General features: G+C 40.5%; 1 protein-coding gene and 2 long non-coding RNA genes across 4 annotated transcripts, besides 2 other annotated features; 1 reads left to right on the top strand and 2 right to left on the bottom strand.

Moving 5' to 3' along the window:
- Positions 1 to 1,757: 1,757 nt before the first annotated feature.
- Positions 1,758 to 2,684, bottom strand: lncRNA:CR44288 (long non-coding RNA:CR44288). The gene has a single exon (NR_125279.1). It is a non-coding gene; the product is annotated as a long non-coding RNA:CR44288 (long non-coding RNA).
- Positions 2,685 to 3,013: 329 nt separating this feature from the next.
- Positions 3,014 to 5,086, top strand: lncRNA:CR44289 (long non-coding RNA:CR44289). Its single transcript, NR_125278.1, has one exon. It is a non-coding gene; the product is annotated as a long non-coding RNA:CR44289 (long non-coding RNA).
- Positions 5,087 to 6,982: 1,896 nt separating this feature from the next.
- CG12885 (uncharacterized protein) lies at positions 6,983 to 20,051 on the bottom strand. Of its 2 annotated transcripts, none has more exons than NM_001276083.1 (4): positions 19,902 to 20,051; positions 10,068 to 10,130; positions 9,832 to 9,994; positions 6,983 to 9,632 (listed from the first exon to the last, which is right to left on the bottom strand). In NM_001276083.1, the coding sequence occupies exons 1-4, from the start codon at positions 19,970 to 19,972 to the stop codon at positions 7,335 to 7,337; spliced, it is 2,595 nt and encodes an 864-aa protein (NP_001263012.2). In that variant the 5' UTR covers positions 19,973 to 20,051; the 3' UTR covers positions 6,983 to 7,334. The 2 variants fall into 2 exon arrangements, with proteins under 2 accessions (NP_001263012.2, NP_651567.3); NM_143310.3 differs by lacking the exon at positions 19,902 to 20,051 and adding an exon at positions 10,466 to 10,604.
- Positions 10,554 to 19,704: a mobile genetic element.
- Positions 11,596 to 17,342: a mobile genetic element.
- Positions 20,052 to 20,420: the final 369 nt, after the last annotated feature.

Here is a 20,420-nt window from a genome sequence, read left to right as displayed (position 1 = left end):
GAGGTGATGATGTGGGTGGTAATGGAGGTCCTGGAATGTGGGGCTACTCATTTATTATGCAGGGCAGCGAAGTAACAATGACTTTGGATTATTGTTTCCTCCCTGCCGCAGCAAACAATTGAAATACAATAAAATTAAATAATTTTTAACAAGCCACAGGAAAACGGAAGTGCTCGTCCATACTCACACACACACACACACACACACACTTACGCACACAATGGCGCAGATTTACACGGCCTTAATAGCCAATCTCTGGCATTGGCGAACAGATAGTCCGTATATAAACCGCTTTTTTGCACTGCATTTTATCATTCTTATTATAAATATATTGTGCATTGTTTAAATTGCATTTAACTTTAACATAAAAAATACACATTTGTACGCGTATCGATATATTTTATTCGCAAAGGTAAATAAATCCACACAAAGGCAGTGTGTAACGGTGTATGTGTGCGAGTGTCTGCGAGCCATAAACAAATACAATTTTATTATTTATTATTTATGTATTCATGGCCATTAAACGGATATCCGTGGCCATGGCGCATTAAATTGCACTGCCGCCCAATCCCCGCGCTCCCCTTACCTACTTCACCCCTTACCTTTTCATCACCTACAAGGACCTCGGCAACTCCCCCTATTTTCAATCCATAAAGCGGATCACGTGCTGTTGTCATGGCGACAGCATTAATGCTCCTTCAGTTTGCATCCTAATAGAGAGATGGTGCGTAAGGGGATTCCCAGATGTGGTTGGAGTCACAAGGGACCAAAATACAATCCTACTGCATCGGAGTTATTAAGACGGATTTCTTATAGTTGATCTAATTTCCATTGAATGCTTGTGCTATTTTCTCAAGTTTCTGTTAGTACATTTTACATGCAATTAGTTATAAACCAAAATACCTAGATATGGCATCGAAATAGATTGTACCTTAACCGTCGAGTGTGTGTAGATATTTCAAAGATTTAAAGTTTTGATAGATCAATTTCGAAGTATCTGACCGATAAATGCGTTTGCACCTCTCTAATTAATATTTACCCCCCAAACTTATTGCCACCTGAAGCATGTGATAAGCTTCCGTTGGCACATAAGTATTTTGTTATCCGAGAAGAAATCGCTTGCCAGGATGCGAAATAAATTTAAGGAAGTATCAATTGCTGGGGATAAGGTTGTTGCTTTTCTGAATGGCAGCTTTTGCTGGTACTAAAGCTATGAGCCATCCTTTCTCCACTTCTGCCGCTTGTGGCTTGCGGTTTTAGTTGACTTGGCACTGGTTGTCTGTCTTTTGCTATCAATATGTAATCAATGCTTTCAGATAACTTTGCCATTCGCAGCAGCAAGGCCTTTTGTTTCGTACAAATCGCAAGACGTAGCATCGACATTTGGAGTTGGGTAATGGCAGCACCTAAGCCACCAGGCCACGCGAAACAATGGCTTCCTGCGAGTGGAATGCGTCGGTGGGGCATGTTGCAGGGAGTTAGGAACACACGGCACTCCGAGATGGCGTGTGTCGCCTGCCTGGGGCGCACAAAGGGGATTTCAATAATACGCGCACAATCTGTGCTGAAAGCTTAAACAATAAAAGTGAAAATTCCAACGGAGCCTCTAGATACGTGGGTTAGGAATATTATTGAGATCGGTACAATGGGATATGAGTAAGCCCGAAAGTCAGATACTGCATACTACAGATGAGTTATCCTTATATATATAACAACTTATAGATAATACAAAGAACACAAGTATACTGTTGCACTTTGTATTCGTGTTTATTTTGAATTTTCTTTTCTTCCAGTGTGTGTTTTTGTAACCCTATTCAAATCACGCATCCCACGAACTTGAAACATGCTCAACGCTGGAAGAACTTAAAGTTGCGGTTGAGAGGAACAGGACAATGCGACATGTGTAGCCGTGTATCTAAGTATCCTTGCCATCGAGAACCCGACTGTCTTCCATGTTGCCAGCCAGACAATGCAGATTAGCCCCAAAAGGAGCCAGCCCGCTCAACCACTCGAGACCTTCTCGTGAGAGACAAAAGCACTCGGCTGGGATTTTAATGAATAACAACATGAAGAAGTGCGGACTGGGTCCGCACCGGTGGTTCGAAGGCATATCCACAGCACAATCCACATCAATTACATTGCGGTTGGCTGCCATTGCCAGGGACACGCTCACAAACACAGTGACAAACACACTTACAATCACATTTACAATCGAGTGGCAGGAGCACGTTCGCATATGAATATGAAATGCAGGAGCACATGGTTTCGGCCATATCGATGAAAATCAATTCCACTGTCATTTGGGAATCTCTCAATTGGTCGCAAGCAGCTGAGAAAGTTCGGTCTTCTGCCCAGTGTTTGTGGCACTGAATTGTCAATATCAGTTTTGGCTCAAGTTGATTTTGCTCCATTATCTGTGCCATTTGGAATCGACGAATCGACGACTGCTGCAACTGTCGGCTGGGATCCAAAATACCTTTTTGACCTCTTCGCCTGCGGCTTATTGGGCAAATTAGTTTTGCCTGATTGCAAATTGTGCAAGGAGGCTGGCTGCTTCTCCAGGACTCCTTCTCCTTTTGACAGGACGTAAATTCAATGTTGTGTATACATATCTTGTATAGCTTGTTGATACGTTTTAAACCAGGCCCACATGGACATATGGAGCGCACCCACCCCACCCAACTGATTTATGTTTATGGGCTTGGAAAATATTTGCGCCACTTCAAAAGCATTATGATGATTATTAGCATTGTTTGCCATCGTAGTAAAACTGTCATACGTGTCTGGCTGACTGTTGGCCCAACATTTGCAGTTCAACAATATGGGAAAAAGTTGAAAAGAGCAGCGCCAAGTGGAGCTTCGAATGGAGCCAAAGCTGTAAATGTAGCTGTAACGGACAAACGTGAAACGTGACCGACGTGATGTTTATGCGAAAACATTTCCCCCATCATCTGAATAAGTGCGATTGCGATTGCGAGTGTGAGCCAGTGGCATTAGCATCCGACATCGGGTTATATACTCACTACCCAGTTGTATCCCCACAAGTATGAACATCATCAGCGAACTCCGCTTGGCCCAAAAACGAGAATCGATTAATCGGCCAAGTAAGGCGCAACTTTGGGGGAAACCCACTCGTTTAAAGCAATCCGGAATCGAACGCGGCAGTCTGCTGTTGTGTGTTGAAAGGATCCACAGCCCCCAGGAAATTGCTGCTTAAGCACTGAGCAAAAAGTATGTGTTGTCTTTCAATTCTTCGAGATACAATATCATTTGTAAAACCTGTCTAAAAGTGTGCTGTGTAAAAGAATGTAAAAGAATCGTAATTGTTGCATACTTTTAGACACATTAAAAATATGTTGTAAGCCCAGTAACAATTACAAATTATTAGAAAACCTTGTTTAATCTTTTACGTATTCATTGGCTGCGCTAGTGCATAGCTTCTCAAACTTTTATTTTAAAAGTTTTAAAAGAGTCGTATTAGGCTTTTTCTGAGTGCCCATATGTATTCCACCGGCAATTTCTGGATCCTGAGCCAAAAGTCGTGCTACGCAGGAGACAAGTGTGTGACAATGCCACGGCTCCAGCTCGGGCTCCAAAGTAGAAGTGGCTCGCAAACTTTGTGTCCCCATCCCCAACCAAAACGAAGAGTTCCTGGAACAACTTGCCTCGCATATGGCGCTGCACCTACAAGGACACGAAGCAAGACGCCAGGAATCGCACCCTTGCTGCTGCCGCCGTCGCCATTTTTAGTGTAAATATTTAAACAATAATAAGTTGGCGGAAAAACGTGGGGAAACTCTTACGCTGCCAGCGCGGCAAGGCGAGGCAAAAACTTTTGTTATCTTTTCACCATGAAAATAGCACGAAATTGAACAGGAAAACGCCGCCGGAGTCAGGTGAGAAGTGCTGGTGGTGATGGTGCCCAGGCGGGCGGATAGGGAGGCAGGTGACAGGTGGCATGGGAGACTGCTACACATCGACGGGCTTTCGACAGAAAGACAGACAGTCAGCCTGAAAGCTGAAAGCATTGCACGTGCACTAATCATCACGGATGGCGGTGCGCACGGGGAATTTGGCTGGTGTATCGCCTTTCATGTTTTCAATTAGCGTTAATGTCAGTGCAGCGCCCGTTGAGCTGGAACGGGTACCGAAAACTATAGTATAGTATCACCATTGGCCAATGTTTGCGTTTTGACAATACACCGCCCAACCCTTTCCAAATAAAGGCTTGTTAGACAAAGGGATATCATATCGCCAAACCCAGACGTTATATACCTGGCTTAAAGTTTGTGGCAACTTTAGAGAGCATGGTTGCATGGCATGGTTAAGAAATATAATTGTATATCTTGTATTTATTGGTAAAAATAATTCGTTTAGCTCTGTGCTCTGTTCGAGACGTTTGAAATTGAAGTTTTTTGCGAACTTTCGACTGCGACTACTGCTAGAGTAACTACAAGTGGAAATTAATTTTCGACGACAGGCTCAATCCATCATTAATGCTCCCCACAAAGCCAACGTTCTTTATTCATACCATAACTGCTCTATAAATATGATCAGGGAACGACTTGCCTTTACCCCGAAAATGTCATTTGCATAACCGTCAATCATACGCCACGTATGCCGGCTCTTTGCTGTTCCACCTTGTTTGTTTCTGCCCCACTGGGTGCACACACACACACCACCAACAACACCACCAACAACACCACCGGAGCCCAAACCCAGCATATGTTCGATGGCACTGAAAATTTTGCTTCTCGATTTGCGTTTGCGTTTTATTTCGAAATTGAATTTCAGCACTGATTATATTTTTTCTACCTTCTTTGCCGAGCAGCCAGCCACATATCGAATATGGGAATATGTGCGATGCGGACTTGGGGGAGTCCTGAGGATCCGGCGTGTTCTGATGGGGATGCATTGATTGGTTGAATGGAGGTGGTTAGGGGCCTCCTGTTGTTTGCCGGGGGTGCATAAATAAGCGCCACTCAATTATGCAGACTGTGGGCGAAGCAGCCATAATCCTTTATCCTTTCTACCAGCGACGTGTCGATTTGATTTGCTTTGCAATTTATTTTTGAATAGCGCTGACAAGGACACACCTCGTGCATATGGTATTTATTATATAATGTTTGCTTTTGACAAAACGCTTTTCGTAGAGGGGCGTTAATAAAAATAAAAAAATAAACACCCAATCCATTTTCACAATGTAATTTCAAATCAAACACATATTTACCTTCGCACTTCGAGTGCTTTGGCTTTCATTTCAAAAGGATATTTATTGGAAAAATTTTCATTTGCTGTAAATCGAGCTGGCAATTAGCTGCTTGATAAGACATTGGGTGTTTTTTCTGTTTTTTTTTTTTTTTTTGGTTTTCCTGCGTTGTCATTAGCTGGAATTTAAAACCTTTTCGCCGATGGAAAAAGTTTGGGTCAATGCAAATATTTCATTTGAAGTGACACAGCGTTGGAAATTTGTCTGAATTTTCAGCCCCAAAATTGGGGGCATTTAAATGTGGCCCATTACGTTTTATATTGCTATTTGCCTTTGAGGTTTTGTGTTACATTTAATTGCGAATTTCTGTTCAAAAAGTACGACTTTACCCTTCGTCCATCGACCATCGTCATTGGCCCCCTCTACCTCTACTTTTCGATTTTCTTCCTTCATTTCACTTCGGTTTACTTTTTCGCTTGTACGGCTTCAAATGTTCAACTCATTAAAAAGTGAAACAAAAATGGGTTCAATGTTCAAAGGGGTAGGAGGGGGGATGTTAGTCTATTTACACCGGCAATGCACCAATTGGCTTTAAATACGAAAATACGAATATATGCAAAGGGACAGTTGCGTGTAGTGCGGCGTACTCCCAATGGTTTGATAAATGTTAAATGACTCGACCACAAAAATTGATTGACATTTGATTTAACTGTTTGATGTGTCCGACTGTTGACATTGCGACAGGCCAATTATATGTATTAATTACATTTTTACTCATACCCGTTTCGGTGCAGAAATTAATTTAAATTAAGTCGCCTGCGAAATAAGTGACTTGAAGTGTAATTAAAAAACTTCATCGAATTGTTTAAAATATGGAAACCTTCGGGCGGAAAACGAGTGCTGGACACCTCCACTCATAAAAAATGCAAGCCATTGGATGTGATGATCGCATTGATGACGCTCGAAATTCGAAATATAGGAGAAAGGAAAATGTCCTTGGCCACTCCACAAGTTGATGGAAAACTGTCAGCAACAGTTGGAGGCGCTTTTCGCAAATGAAAATATAAACGCTTTCACTGCCTTAACTCTGAATCAAATTAAAATTCCATCTATATATACACGCTTATGCAATAACGTATATATGTATGCATCTATATGAGGCAGCATTGTATTTACTTCGGTTGGCATAATTTCAATTAAGTTGGCAATTGTTGGCCAAGTAAGCAGCCTCCGCCAGATCTGCTCCTCATATCGGGAATCAGCATATTTGCTGGACGTGGCTTTAACCGCCTGGCCGCACATAATTAGTGTCATTGCCAGCGATCCTGGCCAGCATTGTGGGCCAGCGAATGGGTTGTGGTAATTCCGAGGCCCGCGGCAAAGACAATTGCACTTTTGATAAATTGCGGCCTGGCGGCAACAGCTGCTGATCTTATTACCGATGTCGTTAATGAAATATTTCCCAGGCCATTCGCGGCGGCGAAACGAGTGTGTGCGTTTGTGTGTGTCAGCGCCAAGTATTAATGCGAAATATTGCGTATACGCACAGTTAACAGCTGAATTGTGTCAAGGCTGAACGTGCGTGGTAAACAGAAGTGACAAAAAATGCATTAAAGTGCAGTAAATACTCTATTGTTGTGCATGTAGTGCAAAGAAGTAATACTTGGCTTTTAAACAACAAGCAAAACTGGCTGTGAATAAAAAATAGTCATAATATAAATGACTTTGTTAACCCAAATAAAAGTTAACCCAAATAAGTAATTAATTAATTTTCATGTTGTATTTTAGAGTTTATTTGCTTTATTTGACATGCAACTAAAACTATTGAATTGAACGAGCATTGTTAGCTTGTCGTCGCCTAAGTAAGCAGAAACTTTTTTGTGCGGCTTGAGGTTCGCCATTTTTGCCACCAGAAAACTACTACTTTTCACGAATTTGTCGCTTCTCTTTTATTTTCCATTTTTCACTCTGCGTTTCCTGGATTTTCTCGAATTTTCTTTCGCCCAATGAATTGGCAATAAATCGAGACGGTCGTTCACATTGAATTGGGTGGCTCGGCGGCTCTGGGCGGTTTGGTTAACCCAAATGGCAACAAATTAGAGCTCGAAATGTTTTCAGCGTTGTTCTAATTCTTTGCCTCGCTGCCGGTTGAAAAATCGAAATCACTCTCGCTGCCGCCCGCGGCTGGGGGCGTGGCTGGACTGGGGGCGGCGGAGGGTCCTGGATTTGCGGCCTGGGTCGGTTTCGCGCTTGAGCTATCATCCGTTTCGCTGCTGTCAACGAAATTAACGCGCTTCTTCTTCTTGAGCTGCTGCTGCTGCGCATCATTAGGCGCCGCTTGTTTGTCTGTCGTCGAGAGTATCGATGTGGGTTTGAGGGGCTTACTGGTGGCCAGTGGTGCCGGTGGCTCCGCCGCAGCGGCTGGACTCTCCTCCACTTCCGGTGTGGCTTCTGTTTCGGGATAGGCTTCCTGCTGCTGCTGCTGCTCCTGCTGCATCAGTTGTTCCTGTACTGGCATCTCCTGTTGCTCTTGCTGCTGCTGTTGATCCGGTTGCTGTTCGTAGGCACTGTAGTCATAGTTCTGCACCGCACTGGCATCATAGTCCTGTCCAGCGTAGCTGCCATCCGTTGCATACTGGGTGGCATTGGGATCGGCTATATACTGGCCTGTCGCCTCATCGTATATATAGCCCGGATAGGCATTGGGATCATAGCCGGCCGCATATTGATCGGCCTCGTAGTTGCCGTAATCAATATTGGAGTACTCCTGCGGCAGGACCTCGCCAGCACCGCTGGCATCCAGCGTTGTTGCTGCACCATCGACTGCCACTGCTGCCGGCACATCTGCAGCAACGGCACCCGCATCCGTTGCGTACGACTGATGCTGATAGTCTGCTGGATTTCCGATTTCGCTGTAAAGCGGCTCCACTTTTGCGCTTTGCATTGGCTGCTGGTTGGCGGAATCGATGCTGGCATAGATGGGCTCACTGGCATCGCCATAACTGCTGGCATCGTATTGCCCGTACCCGGACAGCTCCGGCTCCACCTGCTGCGTCGACTGCTGCTGCTGCTGTTGTTGCTCCACCTCCTGATGTTCCTCTGGCGATGGGTTGGCTGCCAAATTATCAAAAAATCCCTTCGTTGGTGCGGCTGCCATAGCCTCAGGCGAGGCTACTCCTGCTACTGCTGCCGCTGGTAGTCCTGCTCCTGCTCCTGCTGCTCCTGTCAACCGTTCGCCGTAAATGGCATTTTCAATATTCTCAATCGACACACCGGTTTTGGGGTCCTGGCTGCTTGGCGGCGACAATTGATTACCCCTTGCCAGCTGCTCATCAACCGCAGCCGCTGCTCTTTCGAGTGCCGCCCGACTGGCTTTGACTTCGTCCAGCAAATCGTTGCTGATGCCAACATTGCCACTAACCGCTGATCCCGCTCCCACTCCAGATCCCGACTCGCTGGAACGCACGTTCAATGGGCGTTTGTCTTCGTGGCCGCTGGGTGCGGGAGTGGGTGTGGGTTGGCCACTCTGCCAGGAGGACTCATCGATTTTCAGCTCACCGAAGTATGCTTCAAAGTCGTGGGATGGCTGCTGATGCTGTTGCTGCGGCTCATGATGCTGCTGCTCGCGTAGTGTCTGCTTTTCCTGGCCCGGCTCATTATGGCCAACGACAGTTGGTGATTTTTCATACTCGACTTTAGTCACGCGTGAATTTGTCCAGCCATCCAGGTCGGCGGCATCCCTTTGCGGTTGCCCGCCCACATCATGGCCAGGAGTTGCTACTCCTGCAGTCGGCAGCTCAGTTAACGTCAGCGAAGGCGACGATGTCTTTGGCAATTTATCAAATGTCAGCGAGGATGTGGCCAGCGTGGAGGAAGTGCTGCTCAGTTGCTGCGCACCCTTCTCCTGGCTGGACAAAGTCGATGTGGGTGTCGCAGCAGCTGGACCTGCTGCTGCGCTTGCTGAAGGTTGGCTCCTGCCACCCAGCTCCGCCTGATAATCACCTGTCAAGTGGGGCTGCATGCGCTCCGGTAAATCGGCATTCTCATTATCAAAGGCGCGCAGGGTGGCGCGCAAATCGAATAGGTTCGAGGTGCCGAGGGGAGCTGTAGTTCCGGCAAAGAGCTCTGGATAGTAAACAGGATGGCCAGCCGGCATGGTTGGCGGCTGCATGGGCGGACCTGCAGGAGATGCTGCGGCAAACTGGGGCGTCAAAAGCATGCCCGCCTGCGTGGGCGTGGCCATGGCAAACGTCCAGTTCTGTGGCGTCGACTGCGGATTGGTCACCGTCACCTGCGGCTGCGGTTGCACCAGCACTGGTATCACTCCGCCGGCGGATGGAGCCGATGTCGATGTCGTCGTCTGCTGGATGCATCGCAATGTTTGATTCTGCACCAATTTCGCAAAGTACATTTGGTATTGCAGCTGTTCAAAGCGGGAAAAAGAAAGATGAAGATAGAGGCTCCACGTGATGCACTTGGAAAAATGTTGGGCGATCATTTTATACGAATATATACAAGATGATTCTGTTTGTCTGATATCTTGGATTTTCTTTTTGGTACATTTTCCGGATTTCCCAAGTGTGATTGTCTTTACATTTCCCCCGGCTGGCCAGCGGACTTACCTTCATCATTTTAAGCCGCTCGCTCCGCTGCGACATGGCAGCCGTTTGCTCATCGATCCGCTCCAGCATGTGGACCAGCTTCTTGTTGCGCTCGTTGCGCTTGGCCTGCTCCTCCAGGAACTCCTGGTACTTTTGGCGGCTCTTGTGGCGCACCGACTTGTCGCTGGAGTGCAAACACATATCCGTTTACCTTTTTTTTTTGGGCAAGATGGGGGGGGAATTAAAAAGCTACTTACAGCTCAGTGCGCTTCTGCAAGATTTTATCCAACTTGTGCTCCAGCTGCTGGCGATTATCCTCGCTGCACGAAAGAAAAAGGATGTGGAGAAGAAAGTCAAGTCAAAGGACATGAATATCATTTGTAAGCTGCTGCACATGCACACGAAAAGCTCGGGAAAATCAATGGCCATGGCTTTTGTGCCAAAGGACATTTCAAATTTTCCACTCTAAACATTTAATGATTTTCAGCTATGATACAATGATACAATATTCTCTTTGTATTTTAACTAACGTTAGAGTTAAGTAGTTTTTGGCTCTGAGTCTTCATAAATATTTAAACTCGAATTCATATTGAAAGTTTTAACCTTTTTCTTTACTGTAATGTATCCTTCACATTTGAAGTTTATTAATTATTACCTTCGTTTTATGATTCATTTAATTAAATTACATTTACTTGTTACGCCTTTAATAAAAACATCTGTGTTATTAAATTCAATAATAACATTGTAAAATCCCAAATAAGAAGACTTTACTCGTTGAGTTTTTGTAAGAAACTGATTTTATTTGGAAATATCTTCGGTTTAAATAGGTGACATGAGAATCGCATCTTAAAGTAAATGGCCTACGCAGAGGCCTAAGTAAATAGTCCCCGCCTTATCGAGGTCCCACGCTCGGGCACATCTGCCTATCTTGAGCGGCGAGGACCTTATCTGTGGTCTCCCACTAAGGGACTATTTTAGGAGGCGGGGAACGATCTCAAGTGACTGACTCATGTAGTGTGCACTTAAATTACATGTTTTTGAGCAATGCACCCATGTCGCCTTAGATAACAAAATCCTAAATATAATTTATCGCTCTCGATTCATTTACATAAGATATGAACGGAGCCCAAAATTGTAAGTCTTTAAATATATTCGTGTTCATGTGTGAACATTCTGCCAAAGGGCCAGCAAGCTGAGATGTACATTAGTATATTAGTTGCATTTATAACAGTAGTGGACTGTATTTATTTGATATATGTTCATTTATTTTGCAACTAAGATTTCAATGGGCCTAGTTTTTCTGGCTTTTAATTTTATTGGATTACAATTATGGTTTATATTATTTTTAATTCAACAATTTGTACTCAATTAACTTATTTTAAACATTTTGCTTTTTCTATGTAGAAGTACATTTTCTATTAAACAACGATATAGTGGACTGTATATTTTTATTTGTTATATTATTTTATTGTTTATTTACTATTGATATTTATAGTACTGGCAACGGACCTGCAAAGGTTATTGCTTGCATTCTTTGTTGCACAGCACATTTCCGTATGAAATATATTATTAATACTATCATTAGTATTAAAGCAATAATTAATCCAGCATGTCCGGAAATATGATGGAAATGTAAATCTTTCAATTTTTGATGGTTCTCTTTCATAAATTTAATTTCATTATTCAATCGTTCAAATTCCTCAGTATGATTTAATATTGATAGTTTCAGCGGATCCCAAATAATCTTCGGCGCTTCACTAACTTCTCCTATATAAGGTGTTGATAATAATTCTTCGGAAATTCAATAAAGAATCACTCAATTTATATGAAAGCCATGTTAAAAAGACAAAAGAAATACAGGCACTTTCTGATGTCATGGACTTTTTAGAGCAAAGGCTCAATTCTATATCATCATTCTCACAGGAAGTAAAACCTGTAAAGAAAATGATTAATAATAACAAGAATAAAAATTATAGTGACAATTGTGCATATTGCAAACTACCAGGGCATTATTTAATTCAATGCCATAAATTTAAAATAATGAATCCAGCAGAACGGTCTGACTGGGTAAGAAAAAATGGGATTTGCCTAAGATGTCTGAGGCATCCGTTTGGTAAAAAATGTATAAGCGAGCAGCTTTGTTCGACTTGTCGTAAACCTCACCACACGTTACTTCACTTTGCAGGTCATAATCCAGAAAAAGTGAATACGTGTAGAACAACAGGTCAAGCCTTGTTGGCCACGGCCTTGATTCAAGTAAAGTCGAGGTATGGAGGCTTTGAACAATTAAGAGCATTGATTGATAGTGGCTCTCAAAGCACAATTATTTCAGAAGAGTCTGCACAGATTCTAAAATTGAAAAAATTTCGGTCTCATACTGAAATAAGTGGAGTATCTTCCACAGGAACGTGCATCTCCAAGCACAAAGCGGTTATTTCGATAAGAAATTCTCCGAAAAATTTAGAAATTGAAGCAATTATTCTCCCAAAACTTATGAAGGCACTTCCAGTCAACACGATTAATGTTGATCAGAAAAAATGGAAGAACTTTAAATTAGCCGACCCCGATTTTAATAAACCGGGTCGCATTGATTTAATCATTGGAGCAGACGTATATACTCACATTCTGCAAAATGGAGTTATAAAAATAGACGGTCTCCTTGGGCAAAAAACTGATTTCGGGTGGATAGTTTCTGGATGTAAAAAATCCAAAGGAAAAGAAACCATTGTAGCCACAACAATAGAAATAAAAGAGTTAGATCGCTACTGGGAAGTGGAAGAAGAAGAAAAAGATGATATCGAGTCTGAAATCTGTGAAAATAAATTTATCAAAACGACAAAAAAAGATTCAGATGGGCGATACATTGTGTCAATTCCATTCAAGGAGGATGTCACCTTAGGAGATTCAAAGAAACAAGCGATAGCTCGTTACATGAATCTGGAGAAAAAACTAAAAAGAAATGAAAAACTTAAGGTTGACTACACTAAATTCATGAATGAATACATGGATTTAGGACACATGATTGAAGTGAGTGATGAAGGCAAATATTTTTTACCGCACCAGGCAGTGATTAGAGATTCAAGCCTTACGACCAAATTGAGAGTAGTTTTTGATGCTTCAGCAAAAACTACGAATAACAAAAGTTTGAACGACATAATGTGGGTTGGGCCACGAGTTCAAAAAGATATTTTTGACATTATTATTAAATGGAGAAAATGGGAATTTGTTGTTTCGGCAGACATTGAAAAGATGTACCGACAAATTAAAATAGATAATAATGATCAAAAATATCAATATATTTTATGGAGAAATTCTCCAAAAGAAAAAATTAAAACATATAAATTAACCACAGTCACTTACGGAACTGCATCTGCACCATATTTGGCTACCAGGGTTCTGGTAGATATTGCAGATAAATGTAAAAACCAAGTTATTAGTGCAATAATTAGGAATGATTTCTATATGGATGACCTAATGACTGGAGCTGATTCGGTAGAAGAAGCTAATAAATTAATAACATTAATTCCCCATGAATTGCAGAAAGTTGGATTCAACTTAAGGAAATGGATTTCCAACAATTCCAAAATATTAACCACTGTGGAGGACACAGGGGACAATAAGGTTCTCAATATTATCGAAAATGAATGTGTTAAAACTTTAGGACTAAAATGGGAACCTCAAAAGGATTTATTTAAGTTCAGCGTAAATTGTAATGATGAATCAAAAAATATAAATAAGCGCGTTGTGTTATCAACGCTAGCAAAAATATTTGATCCGTTAGGATGGTTGGCACCAGTCACGGTTTCAGGAAAACTTTTTATTCAAAAACTTTGGATAAATAAAAGTGAATGGGATCAGGAATTATCCATAGAAGATAAAAATTATTGGGAAAAATATAAAGAAAATTTATTATTGTTAGAGAATATTCGAATCCCAAGGTGGATTAATTCAAACAGTTCTTCAGTCATTCAGATTCACGGATTTGCGGACGCCTCCGAAAAAGCATATGCTGCAGTAGTCTATGCTAAAGTAGGACCTCATGTTAATATAATAGCTAGCAAAAGTAGAGTCAACCCTATAAAAAATAGGAAGACAATTCCCAAACTCGAGCTGTGTGCAGCTCACCTGCTTAGTGAATTAATCCAAAGACTAAAAGGATCAATTGACAATATAATGGAGATCTATGCTTGGAGTGATTCCACGATTACCTTAGCATGGATTAACAGTGGTCAAAGTAAGATCAAATTTATAAAAAGAAGAACGGATGACATTCGGAAATTAAAAAATACTGAATGGAATCATGTTAAGTCAGAGGATAATCCAGCAGATTTAGCATCCAGGGGAGTGGATTCTAACCAGTTGATCAACTGTGATTTTTGGTGGAAAGGTCCGAAATGGCTAGCAGACCCAAAAGAACTTTGGCCTCGGCAGCAGTCTGTAGAAGAACCTGTCTTAATAAATACGGTATTAAATGACAAAATAGATGATCCTATTTACGAATTAATAGAAAGGTATTCCAGTATAGAAAAACTTATACGTATAATAGCATACATAAATAGATTCGTGCAGATGAAAACAAGAAATAAAGCCTATTCATCAATTATTTCAGTAAAGGAGATAAGAATAGCGGAAACAGTTGTTATTAAGAAACAACAAGAATACCAGTTTAGGCAAGAGATAAAGTGCCTTAAAATCAAAAAGGAAATCAAGACAAATAATAAAATATTGTCATTGAATCCATTTTTGGACAAGGATGGGGTTCTAAGAGTTGGAGGAAGATTACAAAATTCCAATGCAGAATTTAATGTTAAACATCCAATCATTTTAGAAAAATGCCACCTAACAAGCTTATTAATAAAAAATGCTCATAAGGAAACATTGCATGGAGGGATAAACCTAATGCGAAACTATATCCAAAGAAAGTATTGGATTTTCGGGTTGAAAAATTCGTTGAAAAAGTATTTAAGAGAATGTGTAACGTGTGCAAGGTATAAACAAAATACAGCTCAGCAAATAATGGGTAACTTGCCAAAATATAGAGTGACGATGACATTCCCGTTTCTTAATACTGGAATAGATTACGCAGGTCCTTATTATGTTAAATGTTCAAAAAATCGTGGCCAAAAAACATTTAAAGGATACGTTGCTGTATTCGTTTGCATGGCCACCAAAGCCATACACTTAGAAATGGTAAGCGATCTAACTTCAGACGCATTTTTAGCAGCACTCAGAAGATTTATTGCTAGACGGGGAAAATGTTCCAATATCTATTCAGACAACGGAACAAATTTTGTAGGAGCTGCAAGAAAATTAGATCAAGAGTTATTTAATGCAATACAAGAAAATATAACGATTGCAGCGCAGCTTGAAAAGGACAGGATTGATTGGCATTTTATTCCCCCGGCAGGACCTCACTTCGGAGGTATTTGGGAAGCTGGAGTTAAGTCAATGAAATACCATTTAAAGCGTATAATCGGCGACACTATTTTGACTTACGAAGAAATGTCAACTCTTTTATGTCAAATAGAAGCATGCTTAAATTCAAGGCCATTATACACTATAGTTAGTGAGAAGGACCAACAAGAAGTTTTAACACCAGGTCATTTTTTAATTGGAAGACCACCTTTAGAAATAGTCGAACCAATGGAAGATGAAAAAATCGGAAATTTGGATAGGTGGAGACTTATCCAAAAAATGAAGAAAGATTTCTGGGTTAAGTGGAAAAGTGAATATTTGCATACGCTCCAGCAAAGGAATAAATGGAAAAAGGAAATTCCTAATATAGAAGAAGGGCAAATAGTTTTATTAAAGGATGAGAATTGTCATCCTGCAAGATGGCCTTTAGGAAAGGTGGAAAAGGTGCATAAGGGGAATGATGATAAGGTCCGAGTGGCTAAAGTAAAGATGCAGGAAGGATATATCACTAGACCCATTACTAAAATTTGTCCCTTGGAAGGAATAAAGTCTGTTGACAAAAATGAGGCTGACCAAGAGCCAAAAAGACGAACTAGAGCGACATCGGGAATGTCCAAGATCGGAATCATTATGGCAATGTTGTTGTTTGTGTTAAGTTGTCAAGTTTCTAGCGCATTACCTAAAGATATAGCACCAAGATATTCTATAGACAAAATAAATAAAACCTCAGCAATATATCTAGACCCGCTAGGAGATGTTGAGATTGTGAGTACTTCTTGGAATTTGGTTATCTATTATAAAATGGATCCATATTTTAAAATGTTAACAAAGGGTAATGCGCTTATACAAAGTATGAGGAAAGTTTGCGAAAGACTTCATAGCTTTGAAGAGCAATGTAGTCTAGTCTTAGATAATATGCAAAGTCAGTTATCGGAACTTGAAGAAAACAATAAATTGTTTATGATACAGTCTAGATCTAGAAGCAAGCGTGCTCCTTTCGAATTTATGGGTTCCTTGTATCATATTTTATTTGGTATAATGGATGAAGATGATAGAGAGCAATTAGAAGAAAATATGAAGAATTTGTTAGATAACCAGAACAACCTTGATAAACTAATTCAAAAACAAACATCTGTGGTTGATTCAACTTCTAATCTATTAAAGAGAACAACAGAAGATGTTAACTCCAATTTTAGAAGTATGCAAATAAGAATTGAGAACATGACAGAAGTTCTTAAAGAAAATTATTATGTTTATAAGGAATCAATAAAATTCTTTATGATTACGAAACAGCTACACTCATTGATTGAAGAAGGCGAAAAAATTCAAGCAGGCATTATAAGCCTGTTGATTGATATTAATCACGGTAGGCTAAATACAAATATTCTCAGGCCAAATCAGCTTAAAAAAGAAATTGCCAAAATTCAGCAGAGTCTTTCGGAGAACCTAGTAATTCCAGGAAAACGGTCAGGTACGGAACTTAAGGAGGTGTATACACTGTTAACAGCCAGGGGTTTATTCATCGACGATAAATTGATCATTAGTGCAAAAGTGCCTCTGTTTAGCAGGCATCCATCCAAATTGTTCAGGCTTATTCCGGTGCCAATTCGAAATGAAGATCGGATAATAATGGTGCATACAACGTCCGAATATTTAATTTATAATTTTGAGATAGATTCCTATCACATAATGACGGAAGCCACATTAAATCAATGTCAGAAATGGCAACTAAATAAGAGAATATGCAAAGGAAGTTGGCCCTGGAATTCAGCGAATGATAATGCATGTGAGATTCAGCCTCTAAAGCCAGATAAAGCGGCGAACTGCATCTATAAAACAGTAGTCGACTCTAAAAGTTACTGGGTAGAGTTAGAAAAGAAAAGTAGTTGGTTGTTTAAGGTTCCTGCGAATTCAAAAGTCCGTCTGCAATGTACTGGCTCTCAAATTGAATTGTTTGATTTGCCTCAGCAAGGAGTTTTAAGCATTGCGCCATATTGTACGGCAAGAACCGACGATAAAATTCTAGTTGCCCACCATAACATTCAGTCCGAAAGTGAAGAATTATTATCAACACCTTATATAGGAGAAGTTAGTGAAGCGCCGAAGAATTATGTGAGCGAAAATTGCATCCACATCTTCTGGTAATTGTGCCTTTAATTTTATAATATAAATTGACTCGTTAATCGTGTCAATAAATGTCTTTATTTGCTTATTGGATTCTAAATTTAAATTTGGCATATCCATAAGCCTATTCATATGATCTGAGAATATGTTTCTTTTATTCTCATATCGCTTGGTCAAAAACTCCCAAGTGGCTTCATAATTTTCTCCAGAGCCGAGCAGTAAATGAGTAACCACATTTCTGGCTTCTCCTTTTAATGCTGACTTTAGATAATTAAATTTGAGAGAAGGACTGAGATCCTCTCTCACATGTATGAGCTCTGTAAAGAGTTCATTAAAAAGATCCCATTCTTTGGAATCACCAAAGAAGGTGGGAATCTGTATTTTAGGCAGGGTTGGTAACTCCTCCGCCTTAACAACCGTCGACATTTCAGCTTTATTTATTGTGCCACTGAGTCGACTATTAATGGCTGTAAGAATATTTTGTTTGTCAAATTCAAGTTCGCTAATTTCTTCTTCGAATAGCGAACTCTCAAAATGACTATTCACCTGTTCAATCAGGTTATCTATTTTATGCCATAAAAATTCAATTTTATTTTTCCTTATTTTAAGGAAATCTGGACTACTGTCTATTAGTTTAGACGTATCTTCTAGATATACTCGAAATTGGCCAACATTATTACGAAATGCCTGCTCTACTTTTAAAGCGTTGTTTTGTGCTATACCCTCTTTTTCAGGGTGACCACGCATTTCAAGGTTTAATGTAGGGGGAGGGTTTGATTTAGGGACAGTGTTTGATTTAGGGAAAGTGTTTTCTACCGACTCGCCCTTAATTTTTTCATTTTTATTTTTAATTTTTTCTAACACCATCATTATTAAATCATACTGCTTCGCGTTAAAATATTCATGATCGACAACGCCGATCTTTAACAAATTGCTATGATTAGCAATGAAACATTTTTGAAGCTCATTTAATTTTAGAATTTCTACATCTGTTAATGTTGGTTTTACTTCCAACTTTCTAATTTCCAAAATAATTTCGGACTGCTTCTTAAGGAATTGAATAGTCTTTTCTGACATCATTTTGAAAATTTTTTGTAATTTCTTAATATATATAGTACGTGTATATGTATTTTATATGTATTTATATATATATGTGTGTTTGGATAAACAGAAAATTCTTGTTTTGACTTAGCTGATGTCGTTGTTGTTGCTGCTGCTGTTGCTGCTGTTGTTGCTGCTGTTGCTACTGCTGTTGCTGCTTCTGCTGCTGCTGTTGTTGCTGCTTCTGCTGCTGGTAGAGGCTCCTTTGAATTTGACTTCCTTCTCTTCTTTAAGGCTCCGTCGATGTTTAAAGATGATTTTTTTTTTTTTTTTTTGCCACGTTTTATTATTTTTGTAGTCCAGTCAGATTTTTTGTTTTTTAGCCATTTATTTCGGCATTTATGCTCTTTTGGCATATACACTGCACTCTATTTATGAGCTGATTTAATGCTATTAGAGCATTTATAAGGCACTGTTTTCAGGCACTTTTTATTTAATTTATGCTCTTATGGCATATACACTGCACTCTATTTATGAGCTGATTTAATGCTATTAGAGCATTTATAAGGCACTTTTGTTATGCACTTTTTAATTTCACAATTGCTGATGTATGGCCTCAAGCACGCCTTACCACAATTTATAATGGTACACAAAGCAACCTTTAGCTATAGACTATAAGGTGCTTGTTTTAAAACATAAAAGATTCTTTTGTATCTTTTGCTTTTTATATTTATACTCTGTTCCTTACCTTTGGTAGGGGGAAACAAGAGTCACTTATTTTTGCTACCTTTAGCTGTAAGATGCTTAAAGGAGCTGGCCTTTCTCTGAGTTCCTTACCTTTGGTAGGGGGAAACTGCAGAGTCGATTAAAGGCTCGATTGACCAAATGTAAAATCCCAAATAAGAAGACTTTACTCGTTGAGTTTTTGTAAGAAACTGATTTTATTTGGAAATATCTTCGGTTTAAATAGGTGACATGAGAATCGCATCTTAAAGTAAATGGCCTACGCAGAGGCCTAAGTAAATAGTCCCCGCCTTATCGAGGTCCCACGCTCGGGCACATCTGCCTATCTTGAGCGGCGAGGACCTTATCTGTGGTCTCCCACTAAGGGACTATTTTAGGAGGCGGGGAACGATCTCAAGTGACTGACTCATGTAGTGTGCACTTAAATTACATGTTTTTGAGCAATGCACCCATGTCGCCTTAGATAACAAAATCCTAAATATAATTTATCGCTCTCGATTCATTTACATAAGATATGAACGGAGCCCAAAATTGTAAGTCTTTAAATATATTCGTGTTCATGTGTGAACAAACATAATGAATAAATAATATAACCAATGAATAATTGAATCACTTTTTGTTGTTGTTGAATCTTTCGATGTTAACTAGGCTTAATCGTGCAATAATGGCCAAAATATAATTAATACCCCATTAATGTTGGCCATACTTATATGTTGTTATATTTTGCATTTAATTTTTTTTAACAAATTTATTCCTGATCTGCTCACCTGCGCTGCAGCTTCTCCTGCAGCAGCTCCACCTGCAGCTTGTAGTTCTCGAGCTCGGCTTGGGGAAACATTGCTTGGAGTATCCTTATGAGTATCCCCGGAGTATCCTTACGCTGCGATCCTTGCCACTTGACGGCTCTTACTCAACTGGCCATATGCAGAACTACTACGACTCGCTATTGACACAGTTTGCTTGGCACGGGGATATTAATGCGACAGTGTGTTCTATTTTTGAGGCAAGTTTATTCGAATAGCCGCATTTAATGCGAGTTTGTATGGGTGATTGGCATTTGTTTTGTTGAGTCGCGTTGTCATGGCTGCCCGTTTTCTTGGCCTTTTGCCGCTGGTGCTGCTGGTTACTTTGCGTATTTATTTTGGTGGTTGCTTGGCATTGGCCAGGGACACTTGGCCCTTATCGATTTGCCTCGTCGACTCTGTCGGCTTTCCCAACGTGCCACGCATTGAGCAACTCGGCGGCAACTAACTTTCGATTTTTCGCCCCATGAATTTTACACTCCG

Source organism: Drosophila melanogaster, chromosome 3R, assembly GCF_000001215.4.
Source record: "Drosophila melanogaster chromosome 3R".
In the NCBI taxonomy this organism is placed as follows: Eukaryota; Metazoa; Arthropoda; class Insecta; order Diptera; family Drosophilidae; genus Drosophila; species Drosophila melanogaster.
Note: the sequence above shows the minus strand (reverse complement) of the source record. Positions and strands in the feature narration are given on the sequence as shown.